Source organism: Pleurodeles waltl, chromosome 11, assembly GCF_031143425.1.
Source record: "Pleurodeles waltl isolate 20211129_DDA chromosome 11, aPleWal1.hap1.20221129, whole genome shotgun sequence".
NCBI lineage: Eukaryota > Metazoa > Chordata > Amphibia > Caudata > Salamandridae > Pleurodeles > Pleurodeles waltl.
In genome coordinates this window covers 336,562,065-336,584,416 of record NC_090450.1, presented here as the reverse complement: position 1 = coordinate 336,584,416, position 22,352 = coordinate 336,562,065, and the positions used below count along the sequence as shown (strand labels likewise).

Genomic DNA, 22,352 nt, shown 5'->3' with positions numbered 1-22,352 from the left:
TTGGACATTCCACGAAAAGCTAGACGTCCTCAACCATGTGTGGCACCTCAAAGCCACTGTCGAAGAAACTGCTCTGTCCAGCCTCCTCCGGACCGGAGGCAGCACTTGCGCAACCGTATCACACAGCTTGTGGGAATAATGGTCAAAAAGGCATGCAGTGTTTATGGACCGCAATACCAGGCTGGTGGAAGAAAACATCTTCTTCCCAAGTGTGCCCAGCCTCTTGGATTCCCTATCCAGGGGTGTGGAGGAGAACGGGCCCTGGGAGGTGGAGGCTTGGATGATCAAGCTCTCAGGGGTGGGGTGTTGCACTAGGAAACCTGGGTCACCTGATGCAGGGCAATGGCGTCGGGCAATTGTCCTATTCACAGGAGCCTCTGTGCTGAGTTTGGACCAGGAACCCTCTATAAGGGCTTCATTAAAGGGGAGAAGGGGTTTCAAGAAGGAAAGCCCAGGCTGAAGCACCTCTGTCAGGAGGTTAGTCCTGACTGCCACCGAAAGCAGCTCAAGGTTCAGGACCTCGGTCACTCTCTGCACCACCACTGAATATCAATCAATCAATCAATCATTTGTAAAGCGCGCTACTCACCCGCTAGGGTCTCAAGGCGCTGAAAGGAGGGGGGGGGGAGTGCTACTGCACGAACAACCAGGTCTTGAGGTGTTTCCTGAAGGTCAGCAGGTCCTGGGTCTGTCGTAGGTGGACGGGGAGGGAGTTCCAGGTCTTGGCAGCGAGGTAGGAGAAAGATCTGCCGCCGGCTGTAGTTCAGTGGATGCGAGGGACAGTGGCAAGAGCGAGGTTGGCGGAGCAGAGTAGATGGTTGGGAGTGTGGAAGGTGAGTCGCTCGTTGAGGTAGGCAGGGCCAGCGTTGTGGAGTGCTGTGTGAGCGTGGATGAGGACTTTAAAGGTGATTCTCTTGTTGACAGGGAGCCAGTGTAGGTCTCTCACGTGGGCTGAGATGTGGTTGCGGCGTGGGATGTCGAGGATGAGGCGTGCAGAGGCGTTCTGTATACGCTGCATTTTTTTCTGGAGCTTGGTTGTGGTTCCCGCGTAAAGTGTGTTGCCGTAGTCCAGTCTAATGCTGACGATAGCGTGGGTGATCGTCCTTCTTGTTTCGGTGGGGATCCATCTGAAGATCTTGCGGAGGGTGTTAAAGCAGGAAGATGAGACGGCGTTGACTTGCTGGGTCATGGTGAGCGCTGAGTCTAGGATGAAACCTAAGTTGCGTATGTGGTTGGTGGGCATTGGTGCGGTTCCAAGGGTGGCTGGCCACCTTGAGTCGTCCCATGCGGAGCGGTTGGAGCCGAGGATGAGGATCTCCGTCTTGTCTGAGTTCAGTTTTAGTCGGCCCCTCTCCATCCAGTTGGCGATGGCCTTTTTTCCATCGTGGAGGTTGGTTTCGGCAGTGGCTGGGTCGTTGGTGAGTGAAAGGTTCAGCTGGATGGCGTCGGCGTAGGAGATGATGTTGAGGATGTGGGATCGGATGATGTTAGCGAGCGGTACCTCCTACCTACTCATGAAGGGGGGAGAGGGCATTCCAGTATCTGGGGAGGTATCCAGGCTGTTAGCCAGTCCATGGGGTCTTGAAGCTGGTATTCTAAAGGGTCCAGCGTTTCTGCCCCTTCCTCACTTTAACTTAGCACATAGTAATAAGGCTTAGGATCCGAGATAGGAGTCAAGGCCCGTGCTGGCGCCGAATCGGCATCGTATGATGCCCATCCGACTCTGTGTCAGTCACCAATGAGGATAGGAGAGCGGACGGCGCCACCTGGGAACACGGGCGGCACAGGGAATGTTGACATCAAAACTGGCACTGGGGAAGGTTGAAGTGGCTCATCTTAGTTATGCCTTGACTTACCCGACTGTCCCGAGGGCCTGGAGTGGGACAAAGATGAGGGGGGAGGGGGCTACATGACCAATCCCGAGACCTTCCTCTCAATTGAGATCGGGAATTATGCGGAACCGAGTGCTGGGCCGCCATCAGATGTAGGGGCTGCTCCCTCAAATGTTCCGGATTCATGGCCCAGCACTCAAGAGCACGACTTTGGTTTGTGGTCGTGCTCCAGACACCAAAGGCACACAAGGTGCAGATCCGTCACAGACATCGCCCGGTGGCAGGTTCCGCAGGGCTTGAACCCAGTCTTAAGAGAAGACACTGACGCACCAGGAGTAGAAACAATCAAAAAAGCTTTGACAAAAGTTGAAAAAGACCAGTCAAAAAGTCACTGTGGGGTATCTCTTTCTTCGGATCAGTGCTGGCTGGTGTGGAAAGAAAAGAACTGGTGCCAGCACGCTAGGGTGGCACCTATATAGGACCTGTGATGGCCTATCCGGCACCAATGACGGACAAGGAGCCCATCAACGCCACCTAACAGTGCACAGGGGTACAGCTCGGGAAAAATCTCCGGATCTAGACTGGGGCCTGGACGAATTCTAAGGTAAGGAATCTGCAACTAGATGTCTTTAGCAGTTATTTTTTCTCATAGCACTCCAGCGATGGTAGAGGGCACCAACTTCATTCTGGCATTGGAAAAGAGGTTTTGTGACATCATTGGGACATCAAAGAGCCCCCACCAAAGAGACAAAGTCAGATTTCCATCCATTTTTTTCAACACAGCAGAAGCAGCAGGACTGGAATGAAATCAGGCTGTGAATGTAATATGCAACAGCATAAGAAGTGTTGGGGCCCATAGATATCCATTAAAATCGGGAAGGTGGGTAGGGTCTCTAAGGAATCTTTATGGACACAGAGTATTCACTGGAAACATTGTTACAGAAGCTAAGTGAGTTTATCTTTCAGTGGATACTCCTACCTCCAGGTTCCTCACCTCCTGAACAGATTTGCAATCAATTCCACCTCAGGAATGGAGGGCCTGATGGATAGTTACACTACTAAGTCCTGCAACACAGACCAGACAAACTGCCTATCCCTCTTCACCCTGAATCAGTGGTTCTTTGGTGTGATGTTATGTGTTATGTTACATATGCTGTGGTGTTATAAGCATAACTTTACTTAAAACTTCAGTTGTACCAGTTACATTTTTTTTGGGAGGGGTGTAGGGGGGGGGGGGTGTCGGAGGTGTCATCATACGCTATGTCGAAGAGTTCCCTGAAACCCCACACCTCTGATTTGGCTAACTCCTGTCGTGTGCATTACTGGGTAAGGGACAGGAAGGTTGGGCGCAGGGCCAAGGATCTGGGTCTTGCACCTTACCCTTCACAGGTGGCAAACACATGCAGTGCACGGTCTTCAGCCAGACCCTGTGCCTGACTCTCTGCAGGAAGCAGAGCCTGGCCTCCAGAGTGGATGTATGTTGTTTTTTAAATTTGCAAGCAAATTTGTAATTAGCATTGCCTCTGAAATAGATAGCTAATCCTGTTTACTTACCTATGATCCTCAAATTCAATCTGAGGTCCTGTTGCTTTTCAGTTTTATTGATTTAAGTTTTAGGTATAAATATATGATTGGAACAAACAAATAACAGTGCTGTATGTTTGCTGCTCTTCCCAGACTCATGATGGATTGGGAATTCGATCACTATGCAATGTTCTGCTTAGTCAATGCTTTCTCATGACATAATTATATGAGACTATTTGCAACGCGGAAAAAGGTCAGTATTGTCATATAATAGTGCAATATGAATCAACTTTTTGAACCTAAAAAACAATTGCAAACATAAATTATAGTATGCGTTATGTGTAAACTGAGACACACTTCACATCTATCAGTTCACCGTTTACGGTGGAGCCTAGTGCGCAACAATCATACACACATTGTTTGAAGTTGTTAGTCTTCCATATTTGGAAGTTAGTGGGTCAAAAGTAAATTTAGACATGAAAACGGTATACTCCTCCATATATCTCTGTTCTTTTCAAGTATCCCAAATAAGCCTCTAGCTAAAATTTGGCAACAACATCTACTACTATTCACCAATATTCCTTACGTAAGCTCACTGAGAACTTCCCCGTGAGGCAACAGTGTGATCTTACTCCAACGCATGATCAATCCTAGAGTACATATTTGATTTAGAGAGGTGTACTCCTCTACAGTATACCACAGGTTTAATTAAAGATTTTCATCTACTTAAAGCTCATTCTCACTTTTTAGGCCTCGTCCTGCAGGGTTTTCAAAATCATTCCCATCCAGCTTCTCCTTTAGGTCTGCCTCAAATCGTGCTAGGTCAGCATCTAACCGCCGAATGTGCTTGTCTACCTGCATGAGAAAGAACATAGCAGAACTTAATCAAGGGTATCAAGCAACTGGAATTATTTACTTTTTCACCGTGCTACTAATAGTCAATAGTCACATCACATTACTAACATTTGAAAACTCTGACCGGAGTCCAAGGCCACTAAGAACTGTGTACAGAACGTTCATCCTTTTAAGGGCAAAAGACCAGACATTAAAGTGAACACAACATAGCCAAACCTACAGAAACTCCAGTCTATAAGAGATTTTCTGAAAATTATATGGATGGAATTTAAATATGATGGTCATCCAAAGACAGAAAAATGACACTAACTATATGGAGGAACAAACAGTACAAGATTCTCAAAATATTTATGGTATGAAATCCACCTTTAAAATTGGTTGTCTGACACGTTAATTACTTTTGATGTTTTAGAATAGGACAGCTTGTTACTGTAGGGTGCACCAGGGTGTAGCCGCCCATGTACCATACTTGCACAGTATTAGAGTAAACTGTCAGGATAATCACAGAACACTTTATAAAAAACTTTTGATTTTGCAGGTTCAGGTTCTCGCTTTCATTAAGGTAAGTACCATTAAAATAAAAATCAAAGCGCACTTTCAAGACAAGACAAAAAGAAGGCTTAGTGTAATTTTGAATACACATATTTGACAGATAGTGTTTTCTCTCAGTAATGGGTTTTCAAGACCAATGTAATTAGCTTGCCCAGATGTACACAATATCTTATACAGGTACAAGGAAGCAGGACTTAATCTGACAGGTTTTTAGAGAGAGGCAAACCTATTTGAACAACAGTCACAGCACCGCAATCCAGATAATGACACTCACATATTGCAAGGTTGTGTTTTATAGCCGGCCTACAACTATCAGCAAAATGAAGACTCAAAGCAGGGTGCTCTCACTGGAGAATAATGATACAACTTATCAAAACACAATGGTACTGACAACTAAGTAGGACATAGAACAAGTGTATTGATTTTTTTGCCATTTGAATAACAGGTGTTACTGTTGCAGGCTGCAGCTAAAACAACGCTTTACGATTAAACCACAACATTTAAATGCAGGACAACCAATTTGTGATAACTTGCTTTGAGGCAGCTTTACACTCAGCAGTGGCAGAATGTGGGACCAAAAGTTGTCTTTTTGTACTAAAAAATGGTTTATCAAACAAATGTGCCTCTCTAAATATCCAGGGGGCAGATTTCTCAATGTTTTGCATCACCCTTCTGCCACGCAAGGGGATGCAGGACAATGCCAAACCAATATTCAGATTGGTTATACAGACCATCCACACAAGGCTGCCTTGCGTGGCTTGGTAAATATGATGTCATGCAAAGCAAAGCAAGTCACTGTCTTACGTTACGCTGCATGATGTGGTGTAAAATAGGTGGTGCGTGGGTGCAGCACCCTTAGAAAAAGGAAATTACCCCTAAAGATTGTTTTTGTGCAAGAAGGCCCTTCCTGCACAAAAACAATTTTGCCTGTAATGCAGACACTTTTGCACCACAGTGCAAGGGTTCCTGAGTTGGCAATAGGCTGCACTGAGTGCATTAGCGTAAGCATAGGACAGAATCTGCCATATCTTGATAGATAAATGCATCCCTGCCCGCGAGATGTCTTGCTGCTCTTTATGGAAAAATAATAAGTTTGCCCCCGCCTACTCCCCTCATTTTTGTAAAGGCAATTGAATCACTTAGATTCCACTCTACCACTCTCAACGTTCCCCATATTTAACTTCAACAGTTTTCAACATTATGTTTCATATGCAAAACATTACTTACCAGTAGACATCTGTTCGTGGCAAGTAGTGCTGTAGATTCACAAGCTGTGCATAAGCTCGCCATTTAGTGTTGGGTTCGGAGTAGTACAACTTGTTTTTGTTCTAAGAAAGTTTTTGAGTCACGGGATCGAGTGACTCCTCTGTAATCCTGCGCACCTGCATTAAGTCCTTTGTTAGATTGTTTCTATGCAGGCGGGAGAGTGAGGAAGTGAAAAACATATGGTAGGATCGAAAAGATGTCCATGCACTGTATTTACATATGCACATGTGTATATATATATATATATATATATATATATATATATATATATATATATATATATACACACACACACACACACACACACACACACACACACACACACACACACACACACACACACATATATACAAGACTAAATTGAACCTTTACACACTTCTGGGGAGGAGGGATGGCGCATGTGAATCTACAGCACTACAGGGGATATTCACAGCAAATCTGACAATTTTACTTTGGATTCGCCTACAAAGGTTTTAAACTTTGGTTCATTATTTCGTCTGGCTCCAGCAACCCACTTGGGGCAAAATAAAAAAATTGCAGGACCACCATAACCAGCATGCACTGTACTCACTTGAGAGGCCCACTGGGGCGGACTGGTATTTAAAGAGACTAATCAGGTGCCTGCAATTAGACAAGCTGAAGCCATGCCGGTCTTTTCAACAAGAAAGAAATGCCTGGAACACTTCCAGCACTGGCTGCACCTACGAGGGTGAAACACTTCTATATTTTTCTCTGCTGAAGAAAGGATTGACCTAGAAACACGTGTCCAGAGATGATTTTATAACCCAAGGCCTGGAATAATGAAACTGCTTAAAGAATTCACTGTGAGTTGCTGGCTTTGCTTTTTTCTTCCCGTTTATATAACCTGTTGGGAGTGCGCTTTCACATGAGGACAACTTCGTTTTTGATAGATATATATATATATATCTATAGATATATACACACACACACACACATATATACAAGACTAAATTGAACCTTTACACACTTCTGGGGAGGAGGGATGGCACATGTGAATCTACAGCACTACATGCCACAAACAGATGTCTACTGGTAAGTAACATTTACCATTCAATGGCATGTGTAGCTGTAGATACACATGCTGTGCACAGACTGTAAAGCAGTCCCTCCATAAAGTGGTGGCTAGTGTGCAGGGGTTGCAATTGTTTGAAAAAGTGTTTTAAGTACAGCTTGTCCAACATTTGCTTGTTGTCTCACAAAGACGTCTACACAATAGTGTTTAGTAAATGTGTGTGGTGTAGACCATGATGTTGCTTTACAAATGTCTGCTACAGGTATGTTACCCAAAAATTCCATAGATGCACCTTTTTTCCTAGTGGAATGTGCTCTAGCTGGTAGAGGTAACTGTTGCTTAGTTTTAGTACAGTAAGTTTGAATGCATTTGACTATCCATCTTGCTATAGTTGTTTTTATATATAGGATCTCCTTTGTGAGGTAAGGAGAAAGCCACAAAAAGTTGTTTTGTTTTCCTAAAAAGTTTTGTTCTATCTAAAGAGTACATAAGAGCTCTTTTAACATCTTGAGTATGTAGAGTTCATTCTGCTACAGAGTCTGGTTTTGGGAAGAAAACTGGCAGTTCTATTGGTTGATTAATATGAGATTGTGAAATTACTTTTGGAAGGAATTTTGGATTTGTTCTTAATACAATATTTTCTTTATGAACTTGAAAGAAAGGTTTTTCTAAAGTTAATGCCTGAATCTCACTGAAATGCTTAGGGGAGGTGATAGCAAATTAAAAAGGCTACTTTCAATGAAAGGAATTGTAGAGGACAGGAGTGAAGTGGCTCAAATGGTGGAGCAATGAGCGTTGTGAGCACAATGTTAAGATTCCAAGATGGTGGAATTATTCTATTTAGTCCTTCCATAAATGCTTTGATAACTGGAATTTTAAACAAAGAAATATGTTGTATATTTTGAAGATATGGAGCTATTGCGGCTAAATATAAACGGATAGATGTGTAGGCTAAATTTGCTTTTTGTAAATGTAATACATATTGAACAATGTCCTGTACTGTTAGTTTTAGAGGGTCAATATTTTGTGCTTGGGAGTAAAACAAAATGCTTCCATTTGCTGCATTACTCTTTCTAGTGGTAGGTTTCCGTGCTTGTTTAAGGATATCCATACAATCCTGTGTAAATGTAAATATCCAAGATCTAGGACTTCATTATCCAAATTCTATGACTTCAGGAGCCATATTGCTAGGTTGACTGTTGGGAAGTTTTTGATGAGGAACAACTGAAAGTTCCAAAAGTAATGAGTACCATGGTTGATGTGCCCATGTAGGGGCCACTAAGATGATCTTGAGGGAAGATTGTTTTATCTTCCGTACTAGGAATGGTAAGAGTGGGAGAGGGGGAAAAGCATAAGCAAATATCCCTGACTAACTCATCCATAGAGCATTGCCCTTAGACTGAGGGTGTGGGTACCTGGAGGCGATGTTTTGGCATTTGTTTTTTATATGTTGCGACAGATCTATTTGAGGTGTTCCCCATTTTTTGAAGTACTGTTCAAGGACTTGTGGGTGGAGTTCCCACTCATGTGTTTGTTGATGCATCCTGCTTAGTAGGTCTGCTAAGTGGTTGTCTGTCCCCAGGAGATATTGTGCCACTATGTGAATATGGTTACAAATTGCCCATTTCCATATTTGTGTGCTAGGTGAGGCAGTTGTTGAGGGTGTGCCCCCCAACCCCTCGTTTTTGAAGATAGTACATGGCAGTCATGTTGTCTTTACGTATCAACACTGTTTTGTGCTGCAAATGTAAAAGGAATGCTTTCATTGCCAAGAATATTGCTTGTAGCTCCAGGCAACTGATATGAAGTGTTGTCCCATATCCCCTGAATTGTTAGGTTGAGGAGATGAGCTCCCCAACCGTTGTTTGAGGCATCTATTGTGAGAGTGATCTGAGGCACAGGGTCTACAATGGGCCGCTCTTTCATAAGGTTTGCGATATTCCACCAGTGTAGAGAGAGATAAGTCTGGCGGTCCAACAACACTAGATCTTCTATTTTACCCTGTGCCTCAGACCATTGACGAGAGAGATTGCTGAAGAGGACGCATATGAAGTCTAGCATGAGGCACTATGGCAATACAAGATGCCATTATTCTTAACAGTTTTTACTGTGTATGTTTGGCTCTGTTTTCATGATGCAATTAATGTCTCAAAAGCTTGGACCCTGTTTTGGTTGGGAAAGGCTATTCCTAATTGTGTATTGAGGATAGCCCCTAGATATGGTTGTATTTGGAGAGGTTGCAGGTGACATTTGTTATTTGTTATATGAACTTATAAAGCGCCAAACTACCCGGAGGCCTTGCAGTGCTAAAGAACAACAACAGGAACCAGGGACGGGAAACTAGTTTAAAAAGTAAGGTTTTGATTGCTTTCCTAAAGTTCAGTTCATGTCTAATTAGTCGAATATTTAAAAGGGAGGGAATTCCATAGTTTGGCTTCCCGATATTCCATTGTAGCACCCCCCATCTGACTTTGACAATGGGAAGTACAGCTAAGGCAGTCGATGCCGATCTGAGAGCTCTGGCGGGTTTGTAAAAAGTTGCCATAAATTTTAACAGATGGGGTCCTCTGTTATGTAATGCTCTATGAATGATACAAAGAGTCTTGAAATTCACCCGCTATTCCACCGGAAGCCAGTGGAGTGCGGACAGTGCCCATTTGGCTAAACTATGTCTTGGAATGTCAAGCAGAAGACACAATGCTGCATTCTGAGCCACCTGAAATTTGTTGATCACATATTTGGGGAAGCCGAGAAATAGACTACTGCCATAGTCAAGTTGCGTCAGAATGACTGATTGTACAGGGAGTCTTCTCGCCAAAGGTGGGAGTAATCCCAGAACCTTTCTCAAGAGTCTCAATAATCCAAAGCAGGCAGCAGCACTTTTCTTGGCCTGGTATTCCAGGGTGAGCTGGGGATCATGCCAAATTCCCAAACTTTTGATGTGATCCTTGGGGGATGGCAGGGACTCCAAAGAGGCCATGGCCAAGGAATTAATGCCAGGGTTTGAGTGATGGCTGAGGATCATTATTTCAGTTTTATCCCCATTAAGTTGGAGCATACTAAAGGTCATCCAACTAGATATTGCCTGTAAACATGACGTCAATGCCGATCCAATTACCCCCTCTATCGTGGAAAAGGATACCACCAGCTGAGTATCATCTGCGTAGGAAACCAGTGACAGTCCAAAGGGCTCCACTAGTTCTGCCAAGGGGGCCATGTATATATTAAATAGGGTGGGACTAAGTAATGAACCCTGTGGGACCCCACAGCTCAGTTTGTACTGATCAGAAGAATGAGAGCGGCCCAAGACCTGAAATGATCTTTCCTCAAGAAAAGAGGAGACCCTTTTGAGTGCGGAGCCTTCAATTCCTGTTGCTTTTATCATTTGAATCAGGAGATGATGGTCTACTGTATCAAAGGCAGCGCTTAGGTCGAGAAGTATGATAGCTGTCATATAGCCCTGATCCATTCGTTTCCTAGCCTCCTCCGTGACCACTATGAGGGCTGATTCTGTGCTGTGCAAAGGCCTAAAGCCCATCTGAGTAGGGTGTAAGATATTATTCTCTTCCAAAAAAACAGAGAGTTGGGAGTTAATGTATTTGTCCAATATTTTAGACATGAAAGGAAGTAAGGATGTGGGCCTATAAGTCTTAAGATCCCTGGTCTCTAAATTTGGATTTTTTAGTAAAGGCTTCACTAGCGCATGTTTCCATTGTTCCGGGACCCAGCCGCTCCGCAGGGAGGAGTTCAGTAGTTTGGTTAGAACAGGGATAATAGCTGGAGCTCCAAGAGCTAACACGTGAGGGGGAGCTGGGTCCAAAGGGGAACCTGACTTTAAAGCGGCAAGATAGGAGGCGGTCTGTTCCTGAGATAAGGGGGAGGAATGTGATAGAGTGACTGTACTTATTGGGGGGGTTGTAGCTTGGGCCTAAGACTTGGCTTTGTCCTTTGGAAGACTACAGTAGATGGTGTTGATCTTCTGTTGAAAAAAACTGGCTAACTTGTTACTATGGTCTCCTGAGGCTGAATGAGAATCTCTTTAAGCACCTGAAAAACCTCTTTAGGGGAGCCTGCGGCCTGTTCAATTTTACCAGAATGATATGCGCCTTGTGCATTTGATGTAGTTTATGATGAACCCTAGAGAGTGTACGAGACGAACTGTAGTTTGAGTATATTTTTGACACTGTGGGAATTAATTGGCTTTGATGAGCCAATCTTCCAAATAAGGGAAAAAGTCAATTTGTTTTCTTCTGAGATGTACTGCAACCACTGCAAAGCATTTTGTGAATACTCTGGGAGCAGCTGTGACTCCGCATGGTAATACTTTGAATTGGTAATGTTTTTCTGCTACTACAAATCGTAGGTATTTGCAGTGTGCAGGATGAATGAGATTTTGAAAATAAGTATCCTTTAGATCTAACACTGTCATTATGTCTCCTAGTTGTAATAGAGAAACTAGGAGACGTAATGTCCTGAAGAGTGACCATATGAAAATGCTCTGATAGGATGTAGGGGTTTAAGGGCTTATGATCTAATATTGGTCTGAAAGACCAGTCTTTTTGGGGATTAGAAAATACAGAAAGTAAACTCCTGTTCCTTGGTATTGCAATGGTACTGGTTCTATAGCCCTTTTTAGAAGAAGGGAATATACTTCCCCTTTTGAGAAGATATAGGTGATCTTGTGAGAGTCTGTGGGTACGAGGGGGTATATTTGGTGGAGTGGAAATGAGCTCCAGACAATAACCATTCTGGATAATTTGAAGTACCCATTGATCTGTAGTAATCTGAGTCCATTGTGGGTAAAAAAGTTGTAACCTTCCCCCCAACAGGAGTGATGTGCGTTTGTGTTAAGTCATTGTTTAGTGACAGATGAGGAGCCTTTAGATGTAGAGGTTTTTCCTCTTCCCTTATTATTATTTCCTCTATATGATCCTCAAAAGTAACCTCTGGTGTATTGAGAGGTGTGTTTAGTTTGATTTGTGGAATCTTTCTGAAATGATGACCTAAATCCTCTGGTAAACCCTGCACGACGAAAATTACCCCTATGTGTGCTGGCCTGTAAGGCTCCCATAACTTTGGCAGTGTGATTGTCCTTGTTTAATTTTTCAAGTGTGGTATCTACTTGTGGACCAAATAAATGCTAATTATCAAAAGGCATATTTAAAACTAGCAGCTGTACTCCTGTTTAAACCCTGAACATCTGAGCTAGGCATGGCGCCTTCTGATGCCACTTGTGTTAATACTGCGTGCTGCTGATGTACCAGCAGCATAAGTGCACATCGAATGGAGTTATTGGAAATTGTTTGTCCCTCATATCTGGATAGTAAAGCATGAGCATTAGCAATTTGCCAGTGATCGGCTGCTTGAGTTGCCACTCTTTCCCCAGCTGCATCTAATTTTTTACCTTCCCTATTAAGAGGTGGTGTGTCTCCTGTAGACTGGCTATTAGCCCTTTTCATGTGAAAAAGATGCAACAGAATTGTTCTTCTCCTTGTCTGAGCATGCCTGGAAGCACTGGTAGGAGCTGACTCTGTTTATGTGTTGCACCAAGTGTGTCAAATAAAAATATTCCTCTATTGGCTCATTATACATGTGCATGTTATGAAATGCTGCTGCTCTAGATATAACCTGCTGGTATGATGTGGAATCCTCAGGTTGTGAAGGTCTAGCTGGGTAAAGATCTGGATCATTTAGTGTAATCGGATCTCGATCGTACTCATCTCATGGGTCCTGTTTGTCTAATGTATGCCCTATATCTTGAGACCCACCAGGTGGTGAACTAGGTGGTGTGAATGCTGAATGAGGGGGAGATGATGGTGGAGAAGTATGTTGCTGAGCAGTAGGTAAAGGTGAAGATGTATAAGTATGAAAATAAGTGTTTTCTTTGGTAGTCTTCTTTGGAGGTGTAGAGGAATCAAGACTCTCTTGAAAAGTTAATTTCACCTTTAAAAGGTGGCAAAGGTGATGTCATAATTTGCCCTGTTCCTTGTTGAATTCCGTTGGCGCTGTCTAGCGTACATAACTTCTAAAACTGGCTCCACCTGTGATGTAAGGGCTGTTACAGACTGTCTACAGTCACTGAAAGTCTTTTGTGTTTTTTTCAATTCCAAAGGTTTTTTTTAGAACAGAAAAGTTTTGGTGCTGAAATATTAACAAATGCCTGTTGTCTCTTTTTCAGTGCCGAAGTTGTCGGCACTGAAGCACCATATAGTTTTTGTTTTGTCAGTTCCAAAATGGAGGTACCCGAGGTCAATGCCAAAGGTTTATCTTTGGCTTTTTTTCGGTGCGGAGATGGAATGCAAGGCATCTGAATACGTTTCTTGGCTTCGACCATGGCTGTAAGGCAGTGGCGGACCGGTGATCTCATTTGTGGATGTTTTGTCTGATGGGAAAGGGGGATTGTTGCTTACAGTTTGTGCTGGTTGCAATGCTCGACTCTTGATGTCCGAATGCACATCAGAGTCTGAATCCTGAATGGAGAAGACCTCCTCTTGCTCCAAGTCTTCTTGTGCGTGCTTGTCGCTGAAAATGTCCGGTGTATCATCTGGATGTCGAGACTCCAATTTGATGAGCTCTTCGATCTCTAAGCATCTTCTTTGACGGAAAAGAACGGCACGCTTCACAGGTCTGGTCATTGTGGTCAGGCGAAAGACACAAATAACACACCTGGTGATGGTCGTTGTGTGGAAACTTGGAATGGCATCAACGGCAAAATTGAACTGGAGTATGTTCCATTAGGGCTGCATTGTTCGATACCACGTGGAAGAGGTAGGCCCGAAGAGGGCCCGAGAGGGCCGTCCTGAAAGGGGCGAGAAATTTGAGTCAGAGTGTAGAAAAAGGAACCGAGAGTTGAATTATTATAGAATATGCGTTCAGAAACAATACCGACGACGACAGTAAGATGGAAAGAATACTGTTTTAGACTGTTTGGAGCTGAGAACTCGGAGCGAGAGGAACACACAACCGAACCCGAGGGCGGCAAAAAATAATCTAACAAAGGACTCGATGCTCATGCGCAGTATTTACCGAGAGGAGGAGTCACTCGATCCCATGACTCGAAAACTTTCTTCGAACAAAAACAACACCATATGATAAGGTTATACACAGCATGTATATCTACAGCTACACATACCATCGAACATTTACTTTCTTGAAACATTCTCCACAGTCAGTCTGGGAAGCACTGGAAAATTTTTCAAACAGCACTATTGAAATACATACATTTAAAACAGTATATCTAATGGCCTGTTTGGTCGTTTTCAGAAACTTTATTATATTTCAAAAAATGAAGCTATTGCAAACAATCCCTCATATAATCTGTAGGAATATCCGATATAAGGGAACCAGGCTAACTATCACAAATTAAAATGTAAGCAACAAACAGTAAAAGTAAGATGCATACAGCATACGTATTAAACAGAGCTGAAAAAAGCGTAAACAAATATAATATAACAATGATATTCCATAATGTCAAGCAATCAAAAGTCCATTATAAAGCATACAAGGGTGGAAAAGAATAGAAAAAATAGAGACAAAAAAGAAGCCCCTATTAAGAAAGGGGAAAAAAGAAATAGACAAAAAAGAAGGAAAAAACAGGCTACAAATGGTCCATAATGTCTAAAGTAAGAGCATCATAGAGAATCGAGAGAGGTGCATATGGGTCGCAGAAAGCTACAAATGCTGTGGAACAGAGAACAGGTAGGTAACATCTTCTGCAGCACTGTATGTTCCTAGCTCCACATGCTTGAACGCTTCACAGTACAAAAACAGGAGGCGATATGCAGCTCATCTTACTGGAAGAGATTCATGTGAATCCTTATACTAATCTAGATTCACCTCTGGCCTGCGTGCCCAAGTAATTTTTGTGAATCTGTAGAAACTCTATTTTCAAAGAGCACCAAAGTTACTGCTATTCACGTGTGCAATGCAATATTCCTTTACTTGAAAGTGACCTTCTCACTTTGGTATATCAGAAAGTAATTCCTGCTCTAAAATAACTTCTAATGCATTGTCTAGCTACTTCCTGTTTTCTTGAAAGAAGTCCTAACATCAATAAACAGAGAGAGTCTTTCTAAAAGGCTTGAAGCCAGAAGTGCTAAGCCTTTCTGTGGTCGCAAACCCTGTGATTCTTAAACATAAATCGTGTGCAACAGCAAAATGGATATCTGGTATTCAATAAACTCATTTTTTGATTCCATGAATGCTTACCGAATTGAAAAATGGGTTAAGAAATTAGTACCAAACTGCAATTTGGAAGATGCATGTTTAGGGTGTCCCTTATAAACTGCAATTCAGCATCAGGTGTGTCACTAGTCTGCAACTGCAATTGAGGTTACAAACCACCTCAAAGGAGCTAGTAACTGATTGTCAAAGTGTAAGGGGTCCCGTTGAGACTCCTGCTCATTTGTGAATGTTAGAAAATGTTTGTTGGGGAGTAAGCAGTGGTCTATGGGACCTCTGCCAACCATCAAACTATTCTTTTTAAAATTATTGCAGCCCTTCCCCTTTAAGGAAAATCTGTTGCATTCGGAAAAAAAGTTTTCTTTATTAAAATGCAATCAGACATGCTGGTCTGGTGAGCCTAGCAGGTCACAATCTCTGTGAGTGCCTCCAATAAGAGTGAGTACACCTACCTAATTGTTATTCATGAGATAGGTAGAATTGTTACCCACTCTAAATGTAACTTTTGAGAACCAACCTATAGTACATAGGTTGGGTCACAAAAGCAGAACTTCTCTGCAAAACACTTGCAACCGCATTTTGTGAAACAATTCTTAGTACATCTGGTCATTGATTCTTTCGGATAAAACTTGGTCCAGGGCTTGATGTACCACTACTGCAGGTAGCACTTGACTGAACAAACGCTCGTTCCTTAAGCCTGTAAGAAGCCTATTTAGTGTCAGTGAGAGAAATATGTAGCTTCTTGAAAACTTTGTAAACAACCTAGAACAGAAACGTTTTTTAATATGTAACTGGCCAAGGAAACTGGTGGGTTTTAGGATTTTTCATGTTCTCCCTAACTAAGGGATTACTTCACACTTATAACTTAAGTGAAATGGAGACCTTTCAATATTATATGCGACGTATTGCAAACATGGTCCCTCATGGCATGCAACATGAACAGATAGCATGATAAGCCCAGAATGCAATGTCAGTGAATATTAAAATAACACCAAACGCAAGCACAATAAGTTGCTGCCAGAGTGGCCTTATAAACATTCAGCGCTGATGGAATGTGAGCAGTACCTTGCTCTATAGCAAAGGGATACATTTCCCCATTAATTCTATTATATTTAATGGATGGTGCTGGTAGAAGAGTAGGCCAGCTTAACTTGGAGTATAAGAGCATTTCTAAATAAAGGAAAAATGTGACTCTCTTAAAATGGTAGTTACTGATTTTAGTGGGAGTACGTTTCGGTATGTTTTGTCCCATTGATATTACTTCTGACTTAGCTAGGTTGGGAACCAATAGTAAATATTTCATAAATTACACATATCTAGTGACCGACAGTTGCAGTTGACTCAGAGTTTAGGACATCAGGACAGAGTCATCCCCAGAAAGCAGTAATTGGAACTGCCTCTGTCGTACCTTGGGTGGATTAGGAACTTCCTGCAATGAAGCCTCTGCTAGTTAATTTATATAAAGTATAAACAGGGACATCACATGCCCCTACCTAAGTCCTTTTGCAGAGGTAAAGTAAGACATTTGTCCCATCTGGGATGATAGCTCATACGCAAAGCAGCTAACAAAAGCAAATGTTTTTCATCAGGTCAGCTTTATTAATAGAGAAGATCCCATCAAGAGTTATGTTAAATGAGAAATGATCATCTGAAAATTATTAGCCTGTTTTTCAAGAACCACATCCGCAAAATAGCTTGCCAAAATGTTTTACTCATTTGAGGGCATGAACATGAGCAATCTTGTATTTGAGCGATCAAATACTAGTTGCCAAAATAACCTCCCATGGCAGTCATTAAAAGTCTCCTTGAGCTTGTTCTAGACTTCTTAGGTGCGTTGCCTTTTCAATAACTTTATAGTTCCTTTATACTGTGATCTCACAGAGGTAATGCGTTTAGTTAAGAGGAAACGTCCTCAATGCCACCCAACTATCACGTTTAGCTTTACAGCATTTTTTTAAAGCACTGGTTTATCTTGACTTAAGGGGCAGTTGCAAATGTAGTATGCAATTATTAATTGCCTAAAAGGTAAATGAAAATGTTTTATTACACCCCTGCAGGTCTAAACAATGTAGGAAACTTGTTATCATTTGTGTTCCCTCAGAAACCCCTTATTGATGTCAGAAAGTAAATTCCCTTTCAGGGAGACTATTTTTAATATCACTAGATTATGATCACTCTCGTGACATGAGATTACTTAAAGGGAAAGAGCTGAGCAGCAAAGGCGAGATAAGACCAAAGTATGATCAACATGATCAATAACCAGACAGGTTATGTGAGCTCATAAAATGAATTTGAATTTTTCCATGGGTTTGAATGTTTGTATGCTGTCAGTTTCTTTGGGGAGACTAAAAAAATACTGTACCACACAATTCCAACAAAGGTTCTACTCCAGTGCCAATTTTAGCTTTAAAGACACTCAATAATTTCAAAGGTCTGATCTATACCCACCACTTTTGTGTCCTCTTCTGAAGAGTTCACAAAATCTGATAACTTTGTCAAATTGGGAGAGAAATCCGAACCAAGGTTTCTTGGGATAAACTAGCATTTGCAATGCACTAGGGTCTCGCGTTTGTCCGAGTTGCAGCTATTACCAGTTGTAAACGTCCAACTGGATTTTTCTTGCCACATTGAAAGAAAAAAACAGCGCAATTGCGCTGCTACAGTTCACTCGTAATGAAACCTATCGGCAAAAGTGCAGTTATCTACGTAACCGGCAAAAGTGCAATTAGCTATGTACCAGGGTCGCTATTATGCAAAGCGCTTGACTTCTGCCAAGCGAGATCGCGCTGCGAAAATAGAGAAAAAGTAGTCCAAAAACCCAGCGAGCCTTGCATGTTTTCAGTACTTGGTCGCTGCGCTCTAGATGGGCTAACCACCGGAAAACGCATGACGTATGAGTGCCTTCCACTAATGAAAGCAAAAAGATATTAACAGGCAAGCCCACAAACCAATGAAAGACACTGACGTGACGTGGACGGGGCTTCAAGCCCTTTTCTAACCCCTAAAGCGTATCGCAAACGATACGCATGCGCAAGCGCATGCGATGCAGGCTCGACCCTAAAAAATGATGTGGTAATTCTGGTACATATTACCAGCACAGGGTCAGGAAAAAATTGGCATTATGCCTGTTTGCTGTCTTTCTCAGTTGTCTCTTGATTCTGTGGCTTTTCCCAATGCATGTATTTGTCCCACCCAGTAGCACTGTAGTCTCTCATTATTCCGATTCGTTGACTGTTAACCTTGCACTGCTGACGCTGCTTGTATAATCAAAACTATTTTTTTTTTTAGATCTAAGTGTTGACAGCACAGCTGTCAAACAGACCTATTGCTAACAGCATACACAAACGGGCCTCTGGATCCACCCTTTTAGGCCATCTGCCTTCCTTAATCTGCCTCTTTAAACCATTGGCTTTAGACGTTGTCAATCATGTTTTGGCACAGCCCAATACAGTATTAGACTCTCACCTAATAGCTGTTTGAGTGTTTCCACTCCCATGCTTGCACTGCAATTCATCAGGGACTACTATACATCTAGAGCTCTCTCTGTTGGCTCTCTCCATCTGCCTCTTATACACTCATTGTGCGTGCATTAGTACATTAAATCCAAACCTATTGGCTTTGCCAATGCTTGTTTCGTCTGCTTTTGGTACTCAATTGGAGTGCATCTGTTTTCCTGCTCTCTCCCACATCAGCTGCTTTTCCTTTCCCCCACTTTGATCTATATATTGCTCCCACTCCTGTTGCGATGAGCTTGGATTGGTGCTAGGAACAATTACGTTGAGTCTCCAAGCTAAAGGACGTTTTGTCCAGATGGGGAACCTTGAGAATAGACCTTATATGAATTCCTTATTCAGCTGTTGTGCGAATGTCATTGGTATTCCACACCTTCTATATCTTAAGATGGCCTCACAATGAACCTTGATTTACGAAAACCTTAAGTCCTAAATCAGTTAGTGACCACACAGGTAATCAATTCATGCAGAATCGAGGAAAGATGGTGCAGACCTATGCTCATCACAAAAGACAAAAAAATTACTTTTCAGTATCTATGTTTTAGCTGTCAAAGTGGGCCTAGCTGCTTTGTGGAAACGTCTTACAGAACACTGAGTCAAGCAAACTCCATATTAACAAGTCCGACCATCAAATGAAGCCCAGCTCCATTGTGGTTTTAATATCTGGCTTATTCCAAAAATAGGCATTGGGCTGGCTTAAGGTTAAACAGACTGGGGCTTTTCTATATCTTGACAATTTATTCTCAGATTATTTTTATCTTAAGATCCCCCAATTCTCTGAGGACAGTAAATATGCAAAATAAATAAATTCCAGTGAAGGCGGTAGCATCTTTCCCTATTCCCAAAGCAGGATCTGTGAAACCTCAGAGAACTCAAGGGTCCAGACAATCTGTTTGACTGGCAACAAATTAATTATTTTTGTGAGGGCTATTACAGAATGCCAAGCACCGAAACGTGTCCTAAAAAACGTGACACATGAGGTATAAATGGGTTAGGAGAGCATCCCCGGATCACGGTAGTTTAGGAATGGTGTGAGGAAGGAAGAAACCATTGCTAAAAATACAAAATAAAAAGCCTGTGTCCTATCTGCAAGGTTTTGCAGATTCAAGTCCGTTGATCCACATATTTGCACATATATCCAGTGCTTAGAGCCCGCTGTGAATGGCCAAACTCCTACAACTGGTTCAGTTGTATGGGGGCTGGTGCAGGTCCAGGCACTGCAATCAGAGTGTATTGCGTGCAGTCAAAAGCTGTGAGCATCTACTTTGCTGGCACGTGGTGGTAGGTCTGCCTTGCTGCGGGCCAGGCCTTGTGCTCAGAGTACACTGTGCATGGCCAAAGTCTGTACGTGGCACAGGATGGGCACACAAACAATGGGCAGGTTGCAACTATTACATCATTCAGTCATCCATTACATTCTCACCTCGTAAACCCAGCATTACGTACCCACAATACTAGGTGTACTTGGATAATAGCTCGGTATCCTGAGTACAGAGAGCCCATTGTGCTTAGTACATGTTCTTCGTTCTTCAAGGATTGTCATTTTCCATGGTATTAATTGTAAAGAATGCTGGCTTATTTTGCCTTTCATGGCATGTACCTTTAAACATTCCTTTTGTGCTTGCAAAAGGTGTGCACATACGCACACTGCTAAGTGTATTTTTCTTGTTTATAAAGTGATTTTAAAATAAATCTGCTTATTGCATATTTAACATTGGGTAATTACATATTTTCAATATCGATTTATGTTTACAATGTATATATCATAATTTAGAACATATGCAATTATTCTTATCACGTAGCCGCATCATCTCCACTAGTCTTTCAAAATGGCTATTGCAGATTTAAAATTTCTATACAACTGTACCTAACCAATAAAAAATTATCAATCTCTGGTTGTTTTGCTTTGTCTTAAAATGGAAGTTAATGTTCCTTTTTTCCCCGCAACCCTACTGATTGTGCTTCACTTTAATACAGATTTCAGAGTTTATGATCCTCCGTGCTTCGTCCTGGTTTCTCAAAGGCAGCTAACAGTTCATCCCAAATACATGCAATTAGGTACTTTCTGATAACTTTGCACTCTTCTCTTTATTTTTTATAATTCAAGTTGTATTGATTTTGGCACCAAAACAAAACCTAACAAACATATGCATTCATAATGTACAGGCCCCAGGCAATATCGGACATCTTAAGGCAATATATATATATTTCAGACATACCAGAATAATCACACCACTTCGCTCATATCTCCTTGTTTCCGAGGACAATCCTGTACCACGTATATGGGGTTCTCTCCTTTAGCCCATCAGTCCATAGCCACTCTCCATTCAGTGAGGGGTGGTGGATTCTTTGAGGTCCAGTGTTTTGCGATGTCTCGGTTTAGCAAGGTGGGTGCCTATTCCCACCAAAGCACGGTCTCTCCTGCATCCCAACCCCCACAAGTCTTTCAAGGGACCCAGAAGGGCAATTTGGGGTGATGGGTCTAAAGGACAGGTAAGAATCCTCATTATTTGAGTGAAAATCTCGTCAATACTTGGCAATGATGGGGCAGTCCCAGACTACATGCACTAGATGAGGCCTAGAAAGTGAGAGATAGGAGAGGAACGAAAGCACGTTGTCAGCATACTGGTTGATCTGATCTTCCACTCTGATCCTCCAATCAAACCTCGAACACCTGTCCATCGCATCTGACTCATACTGCCAATGGTTCAATAGCCCGGGGCAAAAAGGAGAGGGGATAGGGGACACCTTTGCCTAGTGCCTTGACATATTTGGAATTGGGAGGAAAGAATAACGTTCAGCTGCACTTAAGTATGCAGTGAGCACAAGGATTTGAGTATACAATATGAACTTCGGGCCGAAACCCATTTTTAGTAATACCCCTTCCAGAAAGCCCCAATCCAGAGAATTAAATGCTTTCTCACAGTCAATAAGTAGCAATGCGGCTGAGTCCCTGAGATGAGGCCTCTTTCTTAGTTACCAGCCAGTACAAAGGTTTCCCAAATTTGTCTCCCCATTCATATATTTTTCTGGATGATGCATTCCAGCACTGGTGTGCTTCCTCCAGGCAAAGCTACAGAAGAGAGGCACTGTCGACCTCCAGTTGGTGCATGATCGTTTACTTTAGTGAAAGTGGCATGTTTGCTCCGAGTCCAATATTTTAGCTTCCAATTCAAGGATTTGAGTGTGTTTCTGCCTATCCTTTGCCTCCAGGAAGGGCCAAGCAATGCCACATAGGGTTGCTTTCCTGGCAACATATGGAGCCGGGAGAGTCCGGTGACTTATTTGTGGATAGGTATGCCTTCAGTTAGTCTGCCAAGAATTTCTAAATTGTCTGTCAACCAGACACCATGCATGAATTTGCCAGATCTGGCACCCACCCCCCTCAAGTATGTCAAACTAAATCACCACCGACACATGATCTGAGATGCCCTGTGGTAACATATAAGGTGCCGCCATCCACAGGATATCAACTGAAAGGAGCAACATCAGAACTACGCGGGAAACAGTTTTCTGAGGTGATGACATGCAAGCGCAGGTCTGGAGGTTCCACATTCGCCACACATCACACCCAAGATTCCACCCAGTCCTATAAAT

General features: G+C 42.5%; 1 protein-coding gene across 1 annotated transcript in view; it reads right to left on the bottom strand.

Moving 5' to 3' along the window:
- Positions 1-22,352, bottom strand: part of ING5 (inhibitor of growth family member 5) — a 674,090-nt gene that overhangs the window by 453,563 nt on the left and 198,175 nt on the right. The window contains exon 4 of the mRNA XM_069213625.1: positions 4,100-4,211. Within this exon, the coding sequence (XP_069069726.1) occupies positions 4,100-4,211 (112 nt within the window). The remainder of the gene's footprint in view (positions 1-4,099; positions 4,212-22,352) is intronic.